Below are 23,979 nucleotides of genomic sequence, written 5' to 3' on the forward strand. Positions count from 1 at the left end.
CTCCTCCTCCTCCTCCTCCTCCTCTTTTTCCTTCATAACAAATCGTCCTCTTCGTCCTCCTCCAATCGTAACAATTCCTCCTTCTCCTCCTTTTACTTCCTAATAATCCTCTTCTTCCTTCTACTTCGAAACAATTGCTTTTCCTCCTCCTCTTCGTCCTCCTCCTCCTCTCTTCCTTCGTAACAGTCTTTCTCCTCCTCCTCCTCCTCCTCCGTAACAGTTGCTCTTCTTCCTCCTCCTCCTCTTCGTCCTCTTCCTCCTCCCTAACAGTGTGCATGCCTCGTTCCCCACAGCCCCTCCAACACGCTGACGTTCGAGTACCACAACTACACCTCGATGACCGATTTTCTGCGGGCCATGAGCGCCACTTACCCCAACCTGACAGCGCTCTACTCCATCGGCAAGTCCGTTCAAGGCAAGTGTTTGTGTCTCTGTGTGTGTGTGTGTGTGTGTGTGTGTGTGTGTGTGTGTGTGTGTGTGTTTTTTCCTTTTAAATTTGTCTATATACTAGTACTACTACTTCTGCTACTACTGCTACTTCTACTACTACTATTGCTACTACTACTATTACTACTACTTCTCTTCTTCCTCTTCCTCCTTTTCCTCCTTCTCCTCCTCCTCATCTTGCTACTACTGTTCCTGTGTGTTTGTGTGTGTGTGTGTGTGTGTGTGTGTGTGTGTGTGTGTGTGTGTGTGTGTGTGTGTGTGTGTGTTCAGCCGTCTTCTTGCCTTATCTTACCTATCCCCCTTTCTCTCTCTCTCTCTCTCTCTCTCTCTCTCTCTCTCTTAGCACGCCATCCATCTCCTTATCTCTCCAAATTGTTTAAAAGCATGTGGTCTTTTCTCTTCATTTCTACTCATTCACCTCAGTTCTCTTCCTGTGTGTGTGTGTGTGTGTGTGTGTGTGTGTGTGTGTGTGTGTGTGTGTGTTATTTAGGGTACGTGCGTGCCTACGAATGAGAGAGAGAGAGAGAGAGAGAGAGAGAGAGAGAGAGAGGTTTGCATATACATCTCGGTCCCGCTATAAGCCTGTTCGCAATGAACGATTCTCACAATGAACGAGTGACCGAAAATATTCAGTCCAAAATTTTCGTTATAATCGAGCACGTTCACTATGAACGAATCGTAAAAGCAATCCCCTTAACAGTGAAAAAGGAGATAATAGAGCGAAAAGAGAAAGGTGAAGGTAACAGCAATTGGACATTCATTGGGGTTAAATGAAGCAAGCGTTAGATCTGTGTGGCGCAAAAAGGATGACATTAAGAAAGCACCAAAGGCATATGGCACTTCAAATTTAGACTGCAGACTGCGTGACTTTGACCAAGAACTAATAACAATGGAACGTTACCTAGCTCACTGGATAAACCGCAAGGAGGCATAGGGAGTTTCATTATCGAAATCAGACATAATGGACACGGCTAGAAGTTTTTACCACACTGCATGCCGCCGTCATCATAAAAATCCAGGCCCATTCAAAGTTACCCTTTATTACCATTTTCTGTATGTGTGCAATGTATTCCATGTTTAACCCCATTATTTCCCGGAAAAACAGGTAAAATAGGGCTGAAAGTTAGGTTTAGGAGAGGGCTGATCGACCTATTAGCCTTTTTCCCATAGGATACATTAATCACTATGAACGAATTCGCTATGAAAGACCCCGTTCATCGACCTATTAGACGTTTATAGCGGGACCGAGGTGTATACATCTCCAAACTACAATACATATGATGCTATGTGGTTATTGTATCCAAGCCAAGAGAAGGAGGAAGAGAAGAAGGGAGAGGAGAAGGGAGAGGAGGAGGGAGAGAGGGGAGGAGGAGGATGAGGAGCTGGAGGACATGCCAAGAGGGGAAGAAAGGGACTGAAAAGGGAGTAAGGAGGAGGAAGAGGAGGATGGGGGAGTAAAGAGAGTGAAGGAAGAGGAGGAGGAGGAGGAGGAGGAGGAGGAGGAGGAGGAGGACGATAAGGAGTGAAGAAGAGGACGACGAGGAGGGGGGCGATAAGGAGGGTTGAAGAGGAGGAGGAGGAGGAGGAGGAGGAGGAGGAGGAGGAGAAGGAGAAGGAGGAGGGAAAAAAATATGAGCTTTGTCTCTTACACTGTTCTTCTCTTCTACTTTATGTAAGAGAGAGAGAGAGAGAGAGAGAGAGAGAGAGAGAGAGAGAGAGAGAGAGAGAAATAACTGATCCACTTGAAGCAAATGTCAATATTCCTCCGTGTTGGGGGACGCAGAGAGAGAGAGAGAGAGAGAGAGAGAAGGGGGATCCTTGGCATAACTCCCACCGTCTCATCTTAAGCTCCATACGTTTCTATTTCCTGCTGGACCGGTTTCATTTCCTTAGAGAGAGAGAGAGAGAGAGAGAGAGAGAGAGAGAGAGAGAGAGAGAAAATGGTAGGGGTGGCGATGGGGTGTTTTAATAAGTTAGAGGAAGTACTTTAAATAATGAGTAATTTCTCTCTCTCTCTCTCTCTCTCTCTCTCTCTCTCTCTCTCTCTCTGTTTTAGATTTTAGATTTTAGATGTTAACAGGCGAATAATCGATTAATTGATCACTCTTTTTCTTTCCTTCGTCAGAGAGAGAGAGAGAGAGAGAGAGAGAGAGAGAGAGAGAGAGAGAGAGAGAGAGAGAGAAATTATGAATAAGGTTAATTAGGAAGAATGGAACCGACATCCTCCTCCGCTTCCTGCTCCTCCTCCTCCTCCTCCTCCTCCTCCTCCTCCTCCTCCTCCTCCTCCTCCTCCTCCTCCTCCTCCTCCTCCTCCTCCTCGTGCACTTCTAATTTGGGCTGGTTTTTTTTTCAGAAAATAACGAGGCACTAATTTTTTATGTATGTGTCAACACGAAGAATGTGCTTCATAACATATCTCTTGGTTCATTTTTACTCTCCTCCTCCTCCTCCTCCTCCTCCTCCTCCTCCTCCTCCTCCTCCTCCTCTTCTTCCTTACTTATTTTGTCTCGTTGAGTTTTCTTTAAGGTTTTGTTTATATTTATTCAACTTTCCTTCCATTCTCTCTCTCTCTCTCTCTCTCTCTCTCTCTCTCTCTCTCTCTCTCTCTCTCTCTCTCTCTCTCTCTCTCTCTCTCTCTCTCTCTCTCTCTCTCTCTCCCTTTCCCCAGTGTTAGCTCAGCACAAACACCCTCGTAAAGACAGCCAGATTTGCTGCACTACATACACTACAGCCTTCCTTTGTGTTCCTTTGTGCTTTCCTCTCTCAATGGCCGCCTTGCTTCCTCCACTCCCCGCAGGCCGTGACCTCTGGGTGATGGTGGTGTCGTCCTCGCCCTACCAGCACATTGTAGGTCAGCCGAATGTCAAGTACGTGGCCAATATGCATGGGAACGAGGCTATAGGGAGGGAGATGCTGCTACATTTGATTGAGGTAATTGTGAGCGCTGGCCTTGTCTGTGTGTGAGTGATTGGGTATATGAAATGCCTGATGTTTATTGATTTGCTGTATTATAAGTGTTGTTTTTGTTGCAGGATAGAGGTGTACAATATTTCTTTTCTTTATTTTTTGTCTGTTTCGTGTGTTATTTGACGTTGTTGTTGTTGTTGTTTTGTGTGTGTTTATTGATTTTGCTGTATTAGAAATGTTGTTATTTTTGTTGTTTTTGACAGGATAGATGTGCACAATGTTTCTTTTCTATATTTTTTTTTGTTTGGTGTGTTATTTGAAGTGTGTGTGTGTGTGTGTGTGTGTGTGTGTGTGTGTGTGTGTGTGTGTGTGTGTGTGTGTGTGTGTGTGTGTGTTTACACAAGAGAGAAACTAGCCAAGGGCAAAAGAAAAGAAAAAAAAGGGCCACTTTAAATGCAAGTTCCCTTAAAGACTGGTAGAGAATTAATCGAAGCGTGTGTGTGTGTGTGTGTGTGTGTGTGTGTGTGTGTGTGTGTGTGTGTGTTTATGTAAGAGGGGTAAACTGGCCAAGGGCAACATAAAAAGAAAAAAATGGCCTACTTAGTTGCCAGTTCCCTTCCAGGTCCGAAAGTGTGTGTGTGTGTGTGTGTGTGTGTGTGTGTGTGTGTGTGTGTGTGTGTGTGTGTGTGTATGTGTGCGTGTATAATTCACCTCGGTCGTCTGCTAGTCACCCAGCCAGTCTTCCCCATTACGGAGCGAGCTCAGAGCTCATAGACCGATCTTCGGGTAGGGTTGAGACCACATCAACACACAAAACACACCGGGAAAGCGAGGCCACAGCCCCTCGAGTTACATCCCGTACCTATTTACTGCTAGGTGAACAGGGACCACACATTAAGAGGCTTGTCCATTTGCCTCGCCGCTTACCGGGACTCGAACCCGGTCCTCTCGATTGTGAGTCGAGCGTACTAACCACTACACTACGCGGTGTGTAAAGGAACTGCCCAGACCCGTGTGTGTGTGTGTGTGTGTGTGTGTGTGTGTGTGTGTGTGTGTGTGTGTGTGTGTGTGTGTGTGTGTGTGTGTGTGTGTGTGTTCAAAACTCCGCATTTTATCTTCACTTTTCATTCTCTACCTTAATTAATCTACAGTTTATTCAGATACATAACAAACCGTGTGTATTTGTATATGTGCATGTTTAAGTGTGCGTATGACTATATAAACGCGAGTGTCGGTCCTAGTATAACATTTCCCCAATACCTCTCCCCTGCAGTACCTCGCCAAAAACTACCAAACAGATGACTACGTGCGTTGGCTTCTGGATAACACGAGAATCCACATAATGCCATCTATGAACCCTGACGGCTTTGAGGTCGCAAGGGAAGGAACGTGTCAGGGCGGCCAGGGCAGGTAAGCATGGCACGGAGGAAAGGAACAGACGGGGATGGGGAGAATGGGAAACCAGATACGTGTTGGAGAGTGAGCGAGAGAGAAGGACAGAGAGAGAGAGAGAAAGTAGGAGGAAATTAACAGAATGGCTCAAAGGGAATTAAAAAAACCGATGTGTTGCAATAATAAAGAAAGATGGAGACAAGAAAAGGGGAAAACAGAAGCAGATGTGTGTTAGATAAAAAGATAGAAAGAAATGAGAAGGCAAGTAGGAAATAAAAAGGAAGATAGAAAAAAAAGTGAAAAGGGAAGTAGGAGGAAATTAACAGAATAGGTCAGAGAGACTTAGAAAAAGCGAAAAGAAGTGTAATGATAGAGAAAGAGGGAGAGGAGAAAGAGAAAACAGGAGATCTATGCTAGAAAGAAATAGAAAGGGAAATAGAGAAAATTGACAAAAAAAAACGATATAGAGAGATAGAAAGAGAGCAAGAGAAATAAGAAATGAGTGAATGGAAAAGAAAGATAAAAAATAAGTGTAAATGTAAGGAAATGTAGAAAGGCGGAATGAGACGGAAGAAAAGAGGAAAAAAAGGAGGCAAAGAGAAATGTAGAAGGAAGGAGAGACGAAACGTGAAGAAATGAATAAATAAGTGGAAGGAAAACATAAATGAAGAAGTATGAAATATGAAGAAGAGGAGGAGAAGGAGGAGAAGAAGGAGGAGGATGGAAATGAGTAAGTAAAGAAAATGAAAGGAAGATAAAGAAATAGAATGTAAGTAAGAAAAAACTTGATAAAGCAGAAAAAAGAGAATAAAGATGATAGGTGAAAAGGAAAGAAAGAGAGAAAATGGCGGATAGACGAAGAGAAAGAGAAATGTTACCAAAAGGAGAGACGAGAAGGTGAGGAGGGAGAGAATGGAGGAAGGGAGGGAGGGAGGGAGGGAAAGTGTTGGTAGGCGGATGAATGAAAGGAAGAGAAAAGGAAGAGAAGGAGAGAGAGAGAGAGAGAGAGAGAGAGAGAGAGAGAGAGAGAGAGAGAGAGAGAGAGAGAGTGTGTGTGTGGAAAAGAAACGAGGTTATGAAAAGGGACGTGTCTGTAAGAGAGAGAGAGAGAGAGAGAGAGAGAGAGAGAGAGAGAGAGAGAGAGAGAGGAAGGAAGGGCGGCAGGTGAATCAAGATTGAGCCCCCCTGGTCACATTAATAAGATAGGCGGACTTGAGGCGGACCCATAAAAGAAGGAAGGGAGGGAAAGAAGAGAAGGGAAAGAGGAAACCAGGGAGGGAAAGGAGAGGAAAGAGGAAATCAGGGAGGAGGAAAGAGGAAGGGAGGGAAGGGAAAGGAAAGAGGGAAGTGGAGAAAGACAAAGAAATAAAGCAAATATTGGTAACTGAAATATATACTCGATGTTTTTTTTCTTTTTTTACCAGCAAACAAAATTAACCTGAGACCTTTTTACTCGTTTTTTCCTCCTCCTCCTCCTCCTCCTCCTCCTCCTCCTCCTCCTCCTCCTCCTCCTTCTCCTCTTCCATTAACTCCATGTTCTCTTTCTACTAATACATTTTTCTTTTCTCCTCTTCGTTTTCCTCCCTTCTTTCTTCTTCTTCCCTACTTTCTTTATTTCTTTCCTCCTCCTCCTCCTCCTCCTTCTCCTCCTCCAACTACTCCAACTCCTCCTCCTGCTTTCACACCATCACACACTTTCCTCACCCCCCACACCTCCATCTCTACACCTCTCCCACTCCTTCTCCTTCCTCCTCCTCCTCCTCCTCCTCCTCCTCCTCCAACTCCTCAAGGTACAATGCCCGAGGGTTCGACCTGAATCGCAACTTCCCTGACTACTTCAAGCAAAATAACAAGAAGAGCCAACCCGAAGCAGAGGCCGTGAAACAGTGGATCTCCAAAATACAGTTCGTCCTCTCTGCCAACCTTCACGGCGGAGCTCTCGTCGCGTCCTACCCCTTCGACAACTCGCCAAACACTAGTACGTGCTCCCCATCACTACTTCTTTTATACCTAAGGGTTCTTGTAGGGTTTTTTTTTTTTTTTTTTTTTATTTCCAGGAGGGTCAGGAAGGGCTGGTCTTGTTTGGATAATTAGTGTTGTTAGTTTTAATGAGGTCTTTGTTGTGGAGGCAGTGGTGAGGGAACTGTTTTGAAGTGAAGGCGAGTTTTTCTTTTCTCTCTCTCTCTCTCTCTCTCTCTCTCTCTCTCTCTCTCTCTCTCTCTCTCTCTCTCTCTCTCTCTCTCTCTTTCAGTTAGAGAGATTTATATATTGAAATTTTATAGCTGTACACTTATAGGTTCATTTATATTCGAGGTTTTAGAGTATTTGAATATTTTCTTTCAAATGAGAACTTTTTCTCTCACTTTTACTCTTTCTCTCTCTTTCGGTTAGGAAATTAATACATTGAAATTTTATAGATGTAGATTTATAGATTAATTTATGTTCGAGGTTTTGTGAGTCTATAATCATTTTTGTATACTAAGACATTATTTTTAGTTAGCTACAGGATTTTTTGGTATTAACCTCTTCAGTACCATGACACGTTTCCATAGTCACTCTGTCTACTATTTGGTGATTTGATACAGCTTCAGAAACTTGTGTGAGGAATTAAAATAGTGAAGACTGTGACCATTAATCTTCTGACCTCCATAGATCCTTCCTAATATAAGTAAAATGGTTTAATCACGCCCAAACCTCATGGTAAAAATGTGTCCCAGTACTGAAGGGGTTAAGTGTATGTATAATATCAAAAATACTTATAAAACTCAAACTTATTTTTTTCTTTTACTGGAAATACATTAAAAGAAAGAGAATCAAGTAAATGAAGTGTAAATTAGGTGTAAGTGCATAGGATGTTTTGACCGCCATGTGACTAACTCTGCTCTTCTTGTGTCCTATAGTCAAGGAGTGCAACCTGAAGCCATTATGTGCAGGTACACCCCCTTGATAGCGTGTCACTCACTCACTCACTCTCACTCGCTGTCTAGTGCCCGCGGCGGTTTGAAGCGAGTTACTCATTCACTCATTATTGCCAGTATTGTTTCCTATAGCTCCAGTTTGTTGTAAATCTAAAGGAAATTTGTTTTATTTTTCTTTTTTTTACTCTTTTTTTATTATTGGTTAGTTTCTGGTTCATTATTTCCTTCCCCCACACAAACCTTGCATGATGAGATGTAGACCGTCGACTATATAGACATATCAACTCGACCGTCCACAAACACCCAGTCTTCATAAAATATAAATATTATGGAGCTACAAGAGAAGAGAATGTTACTTCATCAATATGGTGAAGGTTTTCTTACATAAATCCAAACAACACCCAACCACGGAATGGATCAGTTCTTTGTTATATTGTCGAAATTGTGATGTGGAAAGCTGCCACTGGAACCACCTATTGAGTGATGTCTTAAGGTCTTTTCTCGTATCAAGTCGACGATTCACAACACCCAGGCAAGGAACAGGCATAGTCAATGTTTGATGCGCAATACTTTATGAAGAGTTTGAATTGTTGAAGGTAATATTGTCAGTTTCTCTTCGCGAGCGAAATAATTTGAAAGTGTGTGTATCTTTCAGCAAATAAAGGAGAAATAAAGGTCTAATACTTTCAACATCAGATCCTGTTATTATGAGATCCAGTAACTGGGTACCGTGGGATCCAACACCTATGTTATGTGATTCAACACTATTACCGAGGATCCAATAACCTTTACCGAGGATCCAACACCTTTAACGAGGTGCAAATGCCCTTACCGAGGATCCTACACCCTTAACGAGAATCCAACACCTTTAACGAGGTTCCAATATCTTTACCGATGATCCAATACCCTTACCGAGGATTCGACACCTTTACCGAGGATCCAACACCTTTAACTAGGATCCAACGCCATTTATCATGAAATCCAAACCCTTAACCATTGGGTGTGACCTTTTACATCGACCCTTGGAAAGACTATCGAAGCACATGTATGGTTCTCGCAGAAGGAGCTATTTAGCACGTAGTATTTGCATTACTTTTTTTCCCTTTGAACTAAGAGAGCGATCATTTTGTTTCTTCCTTTTCTTTTTTTCCTTTCTTTTCGCCACACGATCGCCTCGACTCAAGCAATGGACTGGTTACAACTTCTGCGCATTTTAAACGAAACACAAGGCAAAGACGGTAGGGAGGAAGTCGATTTTAAAAGTGGTGAGTTGGGTTCTCTTGGTTGGAACTCTTTTTTTTGTTGCTTTCGTGATTTGCCAAACGTGTGGTGATGTTAATGCTTTTGTGTTGCTTCCTTGGCGGCCTGTGGAAGTCATTATTATTATTATTATTATTATTATTATTATTATTATTATTATTATTATTATTATTCCGTATTGATTTTTTTTTTATTTTAACTAAGAAAACTACCGGAAATATTGTAACTAATCAACTGTGATGATATTAACTTGCTTTTTTATCCTTATTTTTTTTTTCTTAATTTTTTCGTAACGTTCTCCAAATTTTACTGGTTCTTTTCACCAAGTGTATCCGGATCGAGACAGCACTTTAGTTCCTTTACGCTACGTTGTCACCGATATTGTCGATAGATTTCTAACAACGAATATATAAAAATCTAATAAAAAAAATCAACCACCGTCTAACTCGCCCACTCCATAAACCAATGAATATAAAAGACATTACAAAACAAACTATTACCGATGAAACTCTTATAATTTGTAACTCTAACTAAACCCAAACACTGAATACGAGTCGACATCGCATGGTAGTGTTGTTGTTGTTGTTGTTGTTGTTGTTGTTGTTGTTGTTGTTGTTGTTGTTGTTGTTGTGTTGTTGTTGGTGTGTTGGCGATGTTCACTTGTCTGTGTTTCGTCCCTGAGGCTTGATGGTCCTTATTCTGAAGCGCTTTAACTCTCTCAATGGGACAGCTTTCATAGTTCACAGAGAGGATTGTTGTGGTTCTCATGAGTGTTTTCTGTGTGGTGACGCTTAACCATTTCACTGAGACAAGGATCAATTAGCACCATAAGTAATACAAGAAGTCTTGAGGAACACAGGATGCGATAGTGAATTAAAAAGAATATATTTTGCCATTTCTACAGACTTTAAAGATTGGATACGATGAACATAAGATACAATAGTGGATTAAAAGAATATATTTGACATTTCTACTCACTTTAAAAATTGGATACGATGAGCATAAGATACGATAGTGGATTAAAAAGAATATATTTGACATTTCTACTCATGTTAAAGACTGGATAAACATAGGATACAATAATGAATTAAAAGAATATATTTTGTCATTTCTACTCACTTTAAAGAATATATTTGACATTTCTATCCATTTCAAAGATTGCAAGTGGCTATAAAACAAGTAAAGATGTCTCAGAGTTATCACTGATTGACAAAAGATGTACCAAATAGGAGTCAATGTTACGCTATTGCTGGAATCATGGAACACTTCTTAAAACATCAAAACTTCCTTTCCTGTAAGAAATTGTCTAGGTTCTGAAACGTTTTGCTCTCTCACCATCTTAGTTTTCAAAGATTCCAGTTGAAGATACTCGTGTTTTTAGGAGTATTTTTATGGGTTTTGGTAACGGATTGGCAAGATTTCTAGTTTATCAAAATGAGAAACTGTCTAAGAAACCCGATTAGTTGTCTCTCTGGCCTTTGGAAAATTGTCTAGTGAAAGGGAAAGGCGTTTCTGAATACGAGCGAAGATGCGATATTCAATCAAAGCCACAGAGATATTTTTGCCTCAAGATCTTAGGAGTCTTAATCCCCTTAGATGGTGTAGAATACTTATGAAACTCACTCAGATCATGAAAACATTCTTGAAAACCTCTACAAATGCAACGTGATTCTTAAAATACAGCAAAGATAAGACGCTATTACTAGAATCACAAAAAAACACTCAAGAACCAGAGTCATTGAAACTAGAGTCTGTTTGGATATAGGTTCAATATAACGCCGAAACGTGTAAGAGTACGGGCCATCTTTGCTTTGTCATTCGGTATAGTTATTGGTTGATTGGCGTGATTTATGCTTGATTAAGGTAGGCAGTGCATCTTTCACCTTTGCACCTCTTAGTTTATTTTCTGAGTTGAATGTAATTGCATGATTGTGACGATGATTTCCTGCTTTTCAATGCACTCGCCTTCCTTCTTCCTGTTTGCGTGTGTAGTAGTTCTAATTTATGATACATAATGACAATACTTCAATAACTAAATACAAACATTAATACCTAAATACCATGTTAAAGTCTCCCATCGTTCAAAGTACTCGGAAGTAATCACACCTAAATAACATCAACGAGCTCCAAAGTGTCAGTCTTCTTCAGTCCACATTGTTTTGGTTCCTATAAGTGCAAGACGCTCCTTATTTCCTTTTTTCACTTAAACTTTCACCCACAGTCCACCAAAAAAAATGGCTTTCTTGGCAGTTCTGTTCGTATAGTCATCTAGTTTCACACACACACACACACACACACACACACACACACAGCACACACAGCACAGTAGTAAACAAGCCACGTTTAGTGTAGAAACCATTCACATCTTTTCTTGCTACCAATCAGATTTACTCATTTAAGTCCTGTATTCTCATTGGTCAGTCAGTTAAGCAAGCGTGAATAGTCTTCTCACTGAACGGTGGCCTTACTAAACCTCAGCAGATTGAACTTAGTGAATGTAATAGTGGAATAAACACGTAGCCACACACAACACTTAAGGATTCAGTGCCAAGACGTGTTTTGCCGGGACGTGGCAGTGTTTGGACGTGTGCTGGGGATGGTGATCCAGTGTTACATAAAGACTGATCGATATTAATTTGATCCTTGCTTTAATTGGCCAAAAATATATATATAAATAGAATAAAAGTAATGGTAAGAGAAAGAAAAACTGTGCCAGATAATTTCCTCTCTCTCTCTCTCTCTCTCTCTCTCTCTCTCTCTCTCTCTCTCTAGTTAAAGATAGCTCCCTGATTGAAGTCTCAGTCACTTTCCCAGACAGATTCTTTCCCTCGGCATCAAATCCAGTTAAGTTAATCAGCGGAAAAGTTCATTGCCTTCCCTGACTGACTCCCCTTTTCTCGGTCTTGCCTGTGAGAATTATCGGCTCAAATACAATCATCTCACCACGACAAACTTCCTCCTGTTAGCAAATACAAGTCCTCGCTAAAACTATCAATTAAATATGTGAGTTATGGCGGGAAATTCTCACGTTTGATAGGGGTTTAATGATTTTAGAAGACACTGCTGAATATAAAAGGAGTGATTGCGTTGTTTAATAGAGTTTCTGTACTTGTAATTATGTTTTCGGTCAGTAAAATCGTCTTGTGTTACTAATACTAAGGCAGTTATTGCACGAAGCGTTATGCATTCAGTTGTAATTTAAGCTTCCTCGACAGATTACATTCCACTCTTAGTCTTCATTGCAAAAAATCTTACGCTCAGTCAAATTTCTGGTTTTCATTACTGGAACTTATTTTTTGCACGAAGCGTCATGCATTCAGTAGTAGTCTAAGGTTTACTCAGTAGTTTAAGCTTCCTCGACACATTACATTCCTCTCTTAAGTCTTCATTGCAAAAAAATCTTCCGCTCATTCAAATTTCTGGTTTTCATCACGGGAAGTTATCTATCGGAGTTCTGTTTCTGTTTTTTTCTGGCTAAATAAGTCTAATTCTTTTGTCTTTTTGCGATACTTTGCCATTTAAAGCTATATCTTCCATCTTAATCATGGAAATCAAACAGACAAAACCTAGTTAATATTTTGGCGTCCACTGCTGAAATCTATCACTGGAGACGTAATGTTTAGTCACCAGTGCTGGAATGTATCAGTCTTTACCGCCTCGCCGTCCCCAGCGCGTCCTAATCCAGCATGGTCTCTGGTAACACACTGCCTGTCGCTTCCCTTAATAAGCTGTTCATCTCCCCGCAGTCTTCCAGCAGTTTACATCAACACCTTCTCTGACGCCGGACGAGGACGTTTTCAAGCACCTGGCTAGCATTTACTCCTTCAATCACGGTACAATGCACTTGGGTTTACCTTGCAAGCCCGGCGCACCTGCCTTCACCAATGGTACCACGAACGGAGCTGCCTGGTACCCTCTTACAGGTACGTTTTGCATCATCTACAGTCCAAGTTTGTTGTGATTTTCTTTGAGTTTTTTTTTTTTATGGTTTACGTTGATGTGTTTTTAATGGTGTCATGTGGTGCTCGTTATTCCTTACGTGTTGTGCATGGTCTCGTGTTCTGTGTTCTTGCTCTTTACTGGTGTTCATGTTCTTTGTGTTCTCTCTGTAATGTTTGCTGGGAAGGATTTGCCTGTTTTATTAATTCAGTGATGCTTCTCGGCTTGACTTCTGACTCATTTTCTGATGGACCCCATTGACTTAACCCCTTCAGTACTAGGACACATTTTTTTTACCTTGAGATTTATGTACTATTATAGACCATTTCATTGACATTAGGAAGGATCTATGGAGGTCAGAAGATTAATGCCCACAGTCTTCACTATTTTAATCCCCCACTTAGGTTTCTAAAGCTGTATAAAGTCATCGAATGGTAAGCAGATTGAATATAGAAATGAGTCATAGTACTGAAGAGGTTAAAGATGTATTCATTTACGTATTTGTTTACATGTTAATTGGTGACTGGTAGCGTTAATCCAATACCTGGTGACTGACTCTACTAAAAATGTATTCATAACTAGCTAATGAAGTGACTGACTGGCTTGTTAACTGATTGACTAAACGGACGAAATGGGTGATTGACTGACTGACTGGCTGATTCAATAACTGACCGACTGAATGACTATATACCTGACTGAATGAAGGACTGACTGATTAGCTGGTTGACTGACTGATTGACTGACTAGCTCTTTCACTTACTGACAAACTGACTGCTTTACTGAATGAATGAATAAAAGAATGACTTACTAAACTGAATGACTGGCTAACTTACTGATTGATCTACTGACTAACTGACTGATTGACCGACTGACTGACTGACTGACTTACTGAAAGAACGAATACATGAATGACTTACTAAACTGAATGACTGGCTAACTTACTGATTGATCTACTGACTAACTGACTAATTGACTGACTGACTGACTGGTAACCTTCATCAGCAGCAGTCCCGTGAGGAATATGTGCAGCACTAACACTTGTGGCACCATTTCCTGACACATGTAATTCACTAAGTGACTGGCACCTTTAAATGGCATCCTGACTGAACCGTGGCATCAAAGTGGCACGATTGTCTGCGCATCTTATTGATTTTAACACATTTTTCTGTTATCTCTGAGGTTTTGTCACCTCTCTCTCTCTCTCTCTCTCTCTCTCTCTCTCTCTCTCTCTCTCTCTCTCTCTCTCTCTCTCTCTCATGTGAATACTCCCTTTAATATTCAAGGAAATTACCTCCCTCACTCTCTCTCTCTCTCTCTCTCTCTCTCTCTCTCTCTCTCTCTCTCTCTCTCTCTCTCTCTCTCTCTCTCTCTCTCTTCTCAGTTGATTAAAGTTTATTATACCCGTCACTCCCTGTGTGTGTGTGTGTGTGTGTGTGTGTGTGTGTGTGTGTGTGTGTGTGTATTCTCTATTTTTTCACTATTCTTTTTATACATTTCAATCTGTGTATAAATTGGTGTCTTTATATTTTTTTCTATTTACGAGTATTTCACTTTTTTTTTATTATTATTATTTTCCATCTATTTATCTATTTACCTATATATCTACCTATCTGTTCATCTACTTACCTACTTGTCTATCTATCTATCTATCTACTACCTATTTTTTTTATCTATCCATCCATTCGTCGATTCGTTCATACTTATCCTTCCTTATCTTTCTGTCTTACTGTCAGCTTATATTTTTCAAACCGTCTACCTGTCTGTCTCTCTCAGGTGGGATGCAGGACTACAACTACGTCTGGCATGGCTGTATGGACATCACTATTGAAATGTCCTGCTGCAAATACCCCATGGCGAAGGAGCTGTCCAAGTTCTGGGAAGACAATGAGAAGGTCAGTAAGAACAGTAGCAGAGGTGGTGGTAGTAGTAGTAGTAGTAGTAGTAGTAGTAGTAGTAGTTGTTGTTGTTGTTGTTGTTGTTGTTGTTGTTGTTGTTGTTGTTGTAGTAGTTGTTGGTGCAGTAGTAGTTGTTGTTGTAGTAGTAGTTGTTGTAGTTGTTGTAGTAATAGTAGTTTTGTAGTAGTAGTAGTAGTAGTTGTTGTAGTAGTAGTAGTTGTAGTAGTAGTAGTAGTAATAGTTGTAGTAGTATTAGTAGTAGTAGTAGTAGTAGTAGTAGTAGTAGAAGAGTAGTAGTAGTAGTAGTACATTTTGTTCACGAACCTAAGAGGCAGAATCTCTCACCGGCATGAAGCACGACAGGGGATCGTGTTTAGTGGAGTGCTTCCTCACCAACATACAAAGATGAAAACCAACCTTCACTGTCTTCACCAAATGCCTTGTTACTTACACACAAAAGTAAGTTAGCAACATTCGAAGAGAAGACAAGGAGTGGGAAATATAGAGGCTTGTGACTAAGATTCTCTGGGCGTCTTAAAAAATTATTTTAGTCATCTCGATATACTTGGGACACTCGGACTGCAAACACCCAACCCTCACTTGAGACAAGGGAAAGAGAGCAGCCTGGCCAACATTAGTGCCTAATGGCACCATAACCACCCCTGCCGCAACGGCCAGGCTTGTTTGTGACTGTAAGGTCCAGTAATGCTTGTGGAATGAATCGTACATTGTTGCTGTGCTCTTGTACTTCTAGGGATCATCATAGATTTTTCATCAATAAGAATCATCAATAATATATATATATATATATATATATATATATATATATATATATATATATATATATATATATATATATATATGATTAAAATGAGACTAATGTATTATCTAATGTGTTATGTATACATTTTAAGGTGAGTTCTTGGGTTATTTTCCTTTGCTGTTGGTGGCGTTGTTGCTTTATGGTGTGTTTGTGTTGGGTGCAGGCGCTGGTGCATTACCTTGGCGAGGTGCACAGGGGCGTGCGAGGCTTCGTAACGGACGCTGAGGGCCGCCCCGTGGAAGGAGCCTCGCTTAAAGTGAAGGGGAGGGACGTTGGCTTCCAGACCACAAAGTATGGCGAGTATTGGCGTGTCCTGCTGCCCGGACACTACAGTCTTGAGGTGAGTGTCTGAGTGGCTGTGTGTCACTCAATACTGAGGGAGTGTAAAGTGTCAACAAGTGACTGTCTAGAATGTGGAAACTTACAAAAAACTCGTAGGAACCTTAGTAATGATAAGACCACATGACCACTACCACCATCACTGCCACCACCACTATTACTACTACTACCACTTTTACCCCACTACTGTAGGTGTACGCCAGTGGTTACGACCCAGCTGTGGAGGAGTTTTCTGTAGTGGAGACCAACCCTACACTCCTGAACATCACTCTGTATCGTGCCTCGGTAAGTAGTTCTCTGTTCCTTGTTGCCCTGTTCCCTGTTGCCTGTGTACTGCCATTTCTAGAGTCATTGAAAGTAGTGTGAAAATTACATTCATTTCCACTAGTGTCATTTTTCTCATCGCAACTTTGAGGCTTTTTAATCTGATTGGTAAGTGAGATTCCAGGAAGGTCAGTGGGTTTCATATATAAGGAAAGCGATGAAGTAAATAGATTGATATTATGTCAAGTTACTGCATTTCTGACTCTAACTGTTGACCTATTTCTCATTCATTTATTCATTATTATTCAGCTTTTAGGACAGGTTATTTATACTTTGGGGTTTAGTTCATCTCTTTACTCACTCACCGTAGGTAATGTATATTTCTGGAGTCTTATTCAGCATTTTTACTCAGTTCTCAGTCATTCGCCACCACTCAGCTCACAGTCTTAACTCCTTCAGTACTGGGACACATTTCTATTATGAATTTTTGGTGTGATTAAATAATTAGGAAGGATCTATGGAAGTCAGAAGATTACTGGCCGAAGTCTTCACTATTTTAATCCTACCACATAAGTTTCTGAACCTGTATAAAGTCGACAAATAGTAAGCAGAATAAATATAGAAACGTGGCCTGGTACTGAAGAGGTTTACTTGTACTTCATCACTTCACTTACGATGAGGAGAAGCCCTAGTAAATATAATCAAATTGATGTTTAACCCCTTCAGCACCATGACGCGTTTCCATATTCATTCTGGTTACTATTTGGTGATTTTATACAGCTTCAGAAACTTATGTGGGGAGTAAAATAGTGAAGAATCTGTCCATTAATCTTCTGACCTCCATAGACCCTTCCTTATGTCAATAAAATCGTCTAATCGTACGCAAAACTCATGGCAAAGGAGGTTCTAGGAGTGAGGGAGTAAAATAGATAATTAGAAAGTCAAGAATATATAGTTGTGTATAATTGTATACGGGTGTAATTTAACATGATAAGCAATTATTATCGAACTAACTTCATCTTCATCATCATCATCACTTTAAAACAAAACGTATATTTCAGGTAATTTCAACATTTTTCTTTAATATTTTCACTCTAATATTTTTTTTTTTTCATTTGAGTAACCTAAAAGTGATCGAGATTAAAAAAAATAAAAAATAAAAACTGCTAACTAATTAGTAAGTTTAAGACGTAATCGTCTGCAATTTTTTTTTTTTTTTTTTTTTTGTGGGTGGATCTTACATTATCATCTTTCCTGAACCACTTTATTTCCCCCATCGGTAATATTTTGATGAGATTCGTAGCCTGGTAACAAGTGGCGGTTTTGATATGAAGTGTTGTAGAATTGTGTGGTACTATTCGTGTTTCCATGTTAGCTAAGGGGTCAGCTGCAAGTCTCACGTGTGAAGAGTGATGCTGTGTATGATTTCAGCATTTGCATGACCTGGGAAGCTGCATGACATAGTTGGCAGTAGTTGTATTCCCTTCAGAGTTATCATAGCAGCTGGTGAGGTAGAACTTTTAATGGCATCGCGTAGAATATTAGTATTGTTACCTCACCCACCCACTGTAGCCCGGTAGTGTTGAGTAGAAGCACTAGTTCCACATCACAGGCTAGACACATCACCAGTAGGCCTCCAACACTGGTAACGCCAAAAGCTACACTCGCTGCCGCACACTTTGGCATTGTCATTTTGCCACTTGAAGATACGCAGTCATGGCAACGCCTTCAGTGGCAACGCCCTCACCTCTTCAAATTGACAGACGCTTGCCACTGGGATACATTTTTACCTTGAGATTTGTGTATTATTAGATCTATTTAATTGACATTAGGAAAGGTCTGTGGAGGTCAGAAGATTTATGGCCAAAGTCTTCACTATTTCAATCCCCACATGAGTTTCTGAAGCTGCGTCAAATGACCAAATATTACGCAGAATGAATATGTAAACTGCACTGTACTGAAGAGGTTGAAAAGGTGAACTGGATTCTATCCCTACCAAAATACTCACCTTTTTAACGACAACAGTTATCAGTAAGGTAGCTGAATATTTGCATCTGTAAATTTTGACATTTTGAACTTTTTAATACGGATGCAAAGTGAATTTAACACCTTCAGTACTGGGACGCATTTTTATCTTGAGTTTAGGGTATGATTAAACTATTTCATTGACATTAGGAAAGGTTTATAGAGGCCATAAGATTAATGGCCAAAGTTTTCACTATTTCAATCCCCTACACAAGTTTCCGAAGCTGTACAAAATCACTATATAACAAGCAGAATTAATATGGAAGCGCGTCATGGTACTGAAGGGATTAATCCTCGGTGTAAGACAAACTGCCAATGACGGTGAACCAGCGGATGAGAGTGCGACCACGGTGGCGCGTCCTTGAATGGCACAGTCAATTGGCCAGTCTATGGCAATGAGTGTACTGTGCATCGGCAACTTGTTAAATGAATGTGCTCTTGAAAGCTTCATGGAGAAGATTTAGTTTGATAAGTATTATTAACCGAGCTGTAAGGATATCACGGGGCCTCCAGCGGTAGTGAGCAAATTGTGTGTGAACAGGTTAAATAAATTTTTTTTCTTTTTATGTAATAGGAAAGACTGGTCAAGGGTAACAAAAAAGTTAAAAGACCCACTCTGTCGCCAGTTCCCATGCAGTGCCGAAAGAGTTAGCCATATATGTGTAGAATAACCTTAAATTTTTCATTCCCTCGCAAAAGGAATTAGATGTGTAGTAATTGTAGCAATGTAATCACAAACCATAAACATCTGATATAAGCATCTAACATTCGGAGGAGAACCTGCTTTGTGTGAAATCTAATGTATAATCCACCGTACAATTATGTAAATGTCTAATACTCTTTCTTCTTGAGACGCGCCTGTCCGAGCATTCCGTAGAGGTTATCGGTGAGAGGTGAAGTGTAAACATCCGCCTGGTTTATGTCAGTGCAGCAATAAGGCCCGTATTCAGGACCGCTTTGCTCTCTCAAAAGTTTTTTTTCTAGTTAAGAATATAAAAATCCTGTTAATTTGCCTCTAGAACTGTAAAAGCACCTTTAAAAACTCGTGTAAATTTAAGTAAAGCTTTTTGAAATAGTGGAGGTAAAGCGCAGAAGTGTTTGAGAATACGACCCTTAGCCTCGCGCAGAATCCAGAGTATCCAGAATATAGTGAAGTGCAGTAAATTCCAGTGAGCGTGGTTGAGGTGCGCGCCTTGCATAATGGACAACACAGCGGTGTAGACACGCGGTCTGAGCAGCAGTCGTGACAGGTGGGCGTGGCGAAACTTTCCGTTTGAAGGTGAAGTTTCCAAGTGTGAACACGAACATCGATCACAAATTGACGGATGTGACGGCTGAGGTGTGAGGGCTGTATACCTGCACATATACATACATACACACATACATGCAACATACATAGGTACGCGTGTGTTGAGGTGGCCAAGCCTAAAGGAATTTTTCGATGCCCCAGTTGTGTTCGGAAATGTTTCGTGCCTTGATGTTGCTGTTTTATAGATTCATTTTACGCGTCTGTAAACTCGTCATTTGCTGCTCCTCACTCCTGCCGTGGAGGAACTTGCAGTAGAAATACTTATGGCAATGCAAATAAAACTAATATTCCTTAGATTTTTACGTCAGGCGTGTACAGAAACGCCTATTATTGAATCCACGTCTCACTTCTCATTTCTGCTGTGAAAAATCACACTAATTTTGATAACGGTGAGGGAAATATATATATATATATATATATATATATATATATATATATATATATATATATATATATATATATATATATATATATATATATATATATATATATATAGGGTAGTGTTAGGTATTTGTCTGGATACGTCAGCACGTCTTACAACCTCATCTTTAACCTTCGTACGTAATTAGGAGAGCCTTTCACCACCTAAGTTTGGAAGAAGAGAGAGAGAGAGAGAGAGAGAGAGAGAGAGAGAGAGAGAGAGAGAGAGAGAGTATATTAACGTGCGAAATTTAAATAATTATCCTCGTGTTTGCTGACAGAATTGTATGTCTTTCACCTTTCGGCTCACAAGATCGTGTCATTACGTAGGCGGAAGGACAGGGAGACGTGGGCTGCTGTCACGAGCAGTTTGTTTTTACCCGACGCCGCGACGCGTTGCAAGGGACGTGTCAGGCGAGGTGATGCTTTCCGCCGATAAACACTTTTTCACTCCATTGAAAACAGTTCCTTTCCTAAATTAAACGTCTTTCCCCTGCTACCTCGCATTTGAGGAGTCACTCGTATCTTTGTAAATATACACGTGTGCATTGCTGTGTGTGCGTGTTGCTGCCAGGTGTGGAGCACGACAGTACTGCAATGTCACAACAGGAAAGGTGCAGTAGTATGTACTTAAATCAATATTGCTACTATTTTGTCTGGAACCCAGTAGTATAGGAGAAGAAACATAGGAGAACTTGCAAAAAGAGTAGGTAAAGGAGGAGGAGGAGGAGGAGGAAGAAGTAGAGGAAGAAAAGTAAGAAGGGTTAAAGGAGAAGGTGAAGTACACTTTGCAATTATTCCTGGAGCGCCACCACCATTGAGTAGCGCGGGGATGGAGCTGACCTTTCCCTCCACCTTGCTTTCCCCGCCAGCCCGAGCCAGACGTCCTGCCCAGCGGCCCGAACCTTCACCACGGAGCGCCGCAGCCTCCGCCACCCTCTGCTGCGGTACGGCTCTTTGGGGCTGGGGTCTTGCCTGCACTCACTGCACACATCCCTGCTTCTACTCCCCCACTGGTCCCACTGGCCGCGCTGGATACACACAGTTATTGATGAAGACTATGGATGAAACAAATGTCAGAATTATTAATGAAACAAATGTAGAAATTAATGATGATAGATGAGAATTATGGATTGAACAAATGTCAGAATTATTAATGAAACGAATGTAGAAATTAATGATGATAAATGAGAATTATGGATTAAGCAGATGTCAGAATTATTAATGAAACAAATGAAGAAATTAATGATGATGAATGAAGATTGAACAGACTAAATGTAAAATGTAAAAATTTTAAGTTATTGGTGAAGCATCCATGCAACGTATCCTAACACACTCTAGTCTGGTTTAAATCAAAGAGCAAATAATTTTAAAGAAATCTTGTGAAGGAATTGACGTTGTAGGAAGTTACAACATACAATGAGACAAAGCATGATTGTAAGCAATGCTGCACCAAAAGATTACTGTTCATGATAAGTGTGTGTTCCCAGTGCGTCCCTTTATTCCATCACATGTACAGTTGCAGGAAGAAAGCAAAACAAGACCTTCACATAAGCAAGGTCATGTGTTATGCAACTCTCATTTCAAAAAAAAAAAAAAAAACGTATCAAGACCAACCAATATTTTTTTTCATCGCTTTCTTCCGTTTTTTTTTTTTTTTTTTTTTTCTCTCTCTCTCTCTCTCTCTCTGTCCAAACAATGTACTAACTCTTCATTTCGCGGCTGTGCATTCATTTGTCAGCATTTTCTTCCATGTCTATCAAACTTTCATTCTTTCTTTTCGTCATCATGTGTAAACAACTTGCCATTTCTTCATTTTGCAACTGTACATGCATTAGTCAACACCTTGTACGTGGCCTGTCAATCTTGGAGTTTTGTACTATTGTTTCTCCTTTTTTTTCTACTGTTTTCCGGATGACCGATCATAAACCATTTGGCAAGCGGCTTTTCCTGAGGCAGCGGACGGGGAGTTTTTGGCGAGGGTTTGCAGGCAGCGGCGCGTTGGGTTTTGTGGGTCGTCTGCATCTTTTAACGACGCTCAAGTGGAAGAAGGAATTCGGCCTCTTTATGGCGGTCATATAATGTTGCGTTACGGACCTACAGACGCGGAACAGCCTGTCTCGCCAGCAGCTCTCCTCGCTGCGCCAGGAACTATTCTGCCGCACCCCGTATCTCTTAGCATTTCCTATTAAGTTTTCTCTTCTCTTCTCTTCCCTTCTCTTATCTCGTCTCTTTTCTTCTCTTTTTTTCTCTTTCCTTTTCTCGTCTTTCCTTCTCTTTTTCTCTTTTCTCCTCTTTCTTTTTCTTTTTTCTTTTTCTTTTTCGTTTTTCTTTTTTTTTTTCTTTCTTTCCCTCTTTCTCTTTCCCTTTCTCTTTTCTCAGTCAACTTTGATACATTTCCCAGTAACTTTTTATTGTTTAACATTAGCATCAGTTTTCTTACAATATTACATAACTGTACCTTCTGAAATTTCTGTCAACAACTTTATTTGATTTGTATAGTATCTAAGACAATTTTTTTTACCCAATTATTCTCTAATGGTGTGTATGTACATCTATTTAACATTACCGTTAAAGTATGCAAGATTTACTTTAGGTTTATTGCAACCAGATACCGTCATGTCTTAGTAATGTCAGAATTATCAGGAATGCAGACACTTGTGCATGTGACGTAACACTTAGGTGGGGAGCAACACACAGATGGCCTGCCACCTCTAGAATGTAACCTCCCCTCACTTCTTTTCAGTTTTAATGGCATGACTAGGCATGTTTTCATCCTACTAACAACTCTCTTACCCTTTCGTCTATTTGTTAATGATTGGTGAAAGTGTTAACATGGACTGTCTCTTTTTGTTCCCCTGGCAGGTTCCTCAGAGCAATCCTAGCGCTTCCTGTATCACTGCCACGCTCGCTTTGGGCGTTGCTGTGCGTTCGCTTTGGTCATAACAGAGACGAGGACTTATCGACACCCTTGAGCTGTCACTTCCTTCAACTCTCCTTATGTTTTGATGGTTTTAGAGCTGAAGATAAATATTCTTTTGTTATTTAATATGTTGAAAATAAAAAAACAATTACAAATATAGCTTTCATGTATCGGTAAAACTAACAGGGGGCACAGTTTTTTTTTTTTTTTTCTACCTCTAGTCAGTGTATTCCTTTATGTACATATTTTTGACCACTGACGTTTTATGAAAAGTCAGACTTACTTGACATCGAGTGTGCACGTGTGACAAAATCTTATCCGTATATATTGCACAACGTGTATATAGGTTAAGGTTCCTTCATATGACGAACTCTGTTTGCATTAAGCTAGATTATCTTTTATATTCTATTCAACTCGAGTGCTTAGAAATATTCAGTAACTATCAATCGCCTCCACCACTGAGAATGCTTTCGAGTTATCTCTTGCACTAATAACAAAGAAAATCAGTTTAATTTCTTAATTTCACAAGCGTAAATTTTAAATCTATGTATGTAGTTGCATTCTGAACAGAGATTTAATTTTTGAAGATAACAGTTTTAGTAGCATCGAAAATGAATATCTATACAATCATTTAGATACTTCCAAATTACCACACACACAGCTCACACTTTCCGCAGCAGCGAACGCGAATACTAAGAACAGTGGTCTATATAGTCACCTGAACTCAAATTACTTTCCTTACCTACACGAGTTTATTTTACTAATGACTAACACATCATCGCATCATTCAAGTCAACCCTCATATCCTTAACGCCGCTACACACCTGAACGTTGTGTAAATGCCCGTGACTAGGATTGCTCACCTGCCCACTCCACCAAGACCCACCTGACGCAGAAAACGGGAAGTGGAGGATTGCATGGCGTCTCCACCTACCACTAACCACAACACGGGTAATCTGTGGTAGTGTACTGATGGTGGTGGTTGTGATAATGGTATAGTGTATGAGGACATTGCCTGCTTGTGTATGTTATTGTGTTATTGCTTGCCTTGTGTCTATTGTGTATCATATTTGTTCCTGCTTTCCTCCTTTCGCTTGATTGATGTGACTGATTGATGT

At 40.4% G+C, this 23,979-nt stretch overlaps 1 protein-coding gene across 8 annotated transcripts in view; it reads left to right on the forward strand.

Annotated features, from left to right (window-relative positions):
• The window catches only part of LOC123510544 (carboxypeptidase D-like), a 44,880-nt gene that overhangs the window by 17,116 nt on the left and 3,785 nt on the right, over window positions 1-23,979 (forward strand). For 4 of the 8 annotated variants that reach the window (XM_045265801.1, XM_045265802.1, XM_045265807.1 and 1 more), the window contains 10 exons: window positions 294-415; window positions 3,245-3,378; window positions 4,628-4,764; window positions 6,537-6,724; window positions 8,849-8,929; window positions 12,671-12,847; window positions 14,637-14,755; window positions 15,745-15,921; window positions 16,113-16,205; window positions 20,811-20,885. In XM_045265801.1, coding sequence (XP_045121736.1) covers window positions 294-415; window positions 3,245-3,378; window positions 4,628-4,764; window positions 6,537-6,724; window positions 8,849-8,929; window positions 12,671-12,847; window positions 14,637-14,755; window positions 15,745-15,921; window positions 16,113-16,205; window positions 20,811-20,885 — 1,303 coding nt within the window. Of the gene's footprint in view, window positions 1-293; window positions 416-3,244; window positions 3,379-4,627; window positions 4,765-6,536; window positions 6,725-7,646; window positions 7,680-8,848; window positions 8,930-12,670; window positions 12,848-14,636; window positions 14,756-15,744; window positions 15,922-16,112; window positions 16,206-20,810; window positions 20,886-22,803; window positions 23,813-23,979 lie in introns of all 8 variants that reach the window. The other 4 variants (XR_006676539.1, XM_045265803.1, XM_045265805.1 and 1 more) reach the window with 4 other exon arrangements.

The sequence above is a fragment of the Portunus trituberculatus genome, chromosome 29 (assembly GCF_017591435.1).
Source record: "Portunus trituberculatus isolate SZX2019 chromosome 29, ASM1759143v1, whole genome shotgun sequence".
Lineage (NCBI taxonomy): Eukaryota > Metazoa > Arthropoda > Malacostraca > Decapoda > Portunidae > Portunus > Portunus trituberculatus.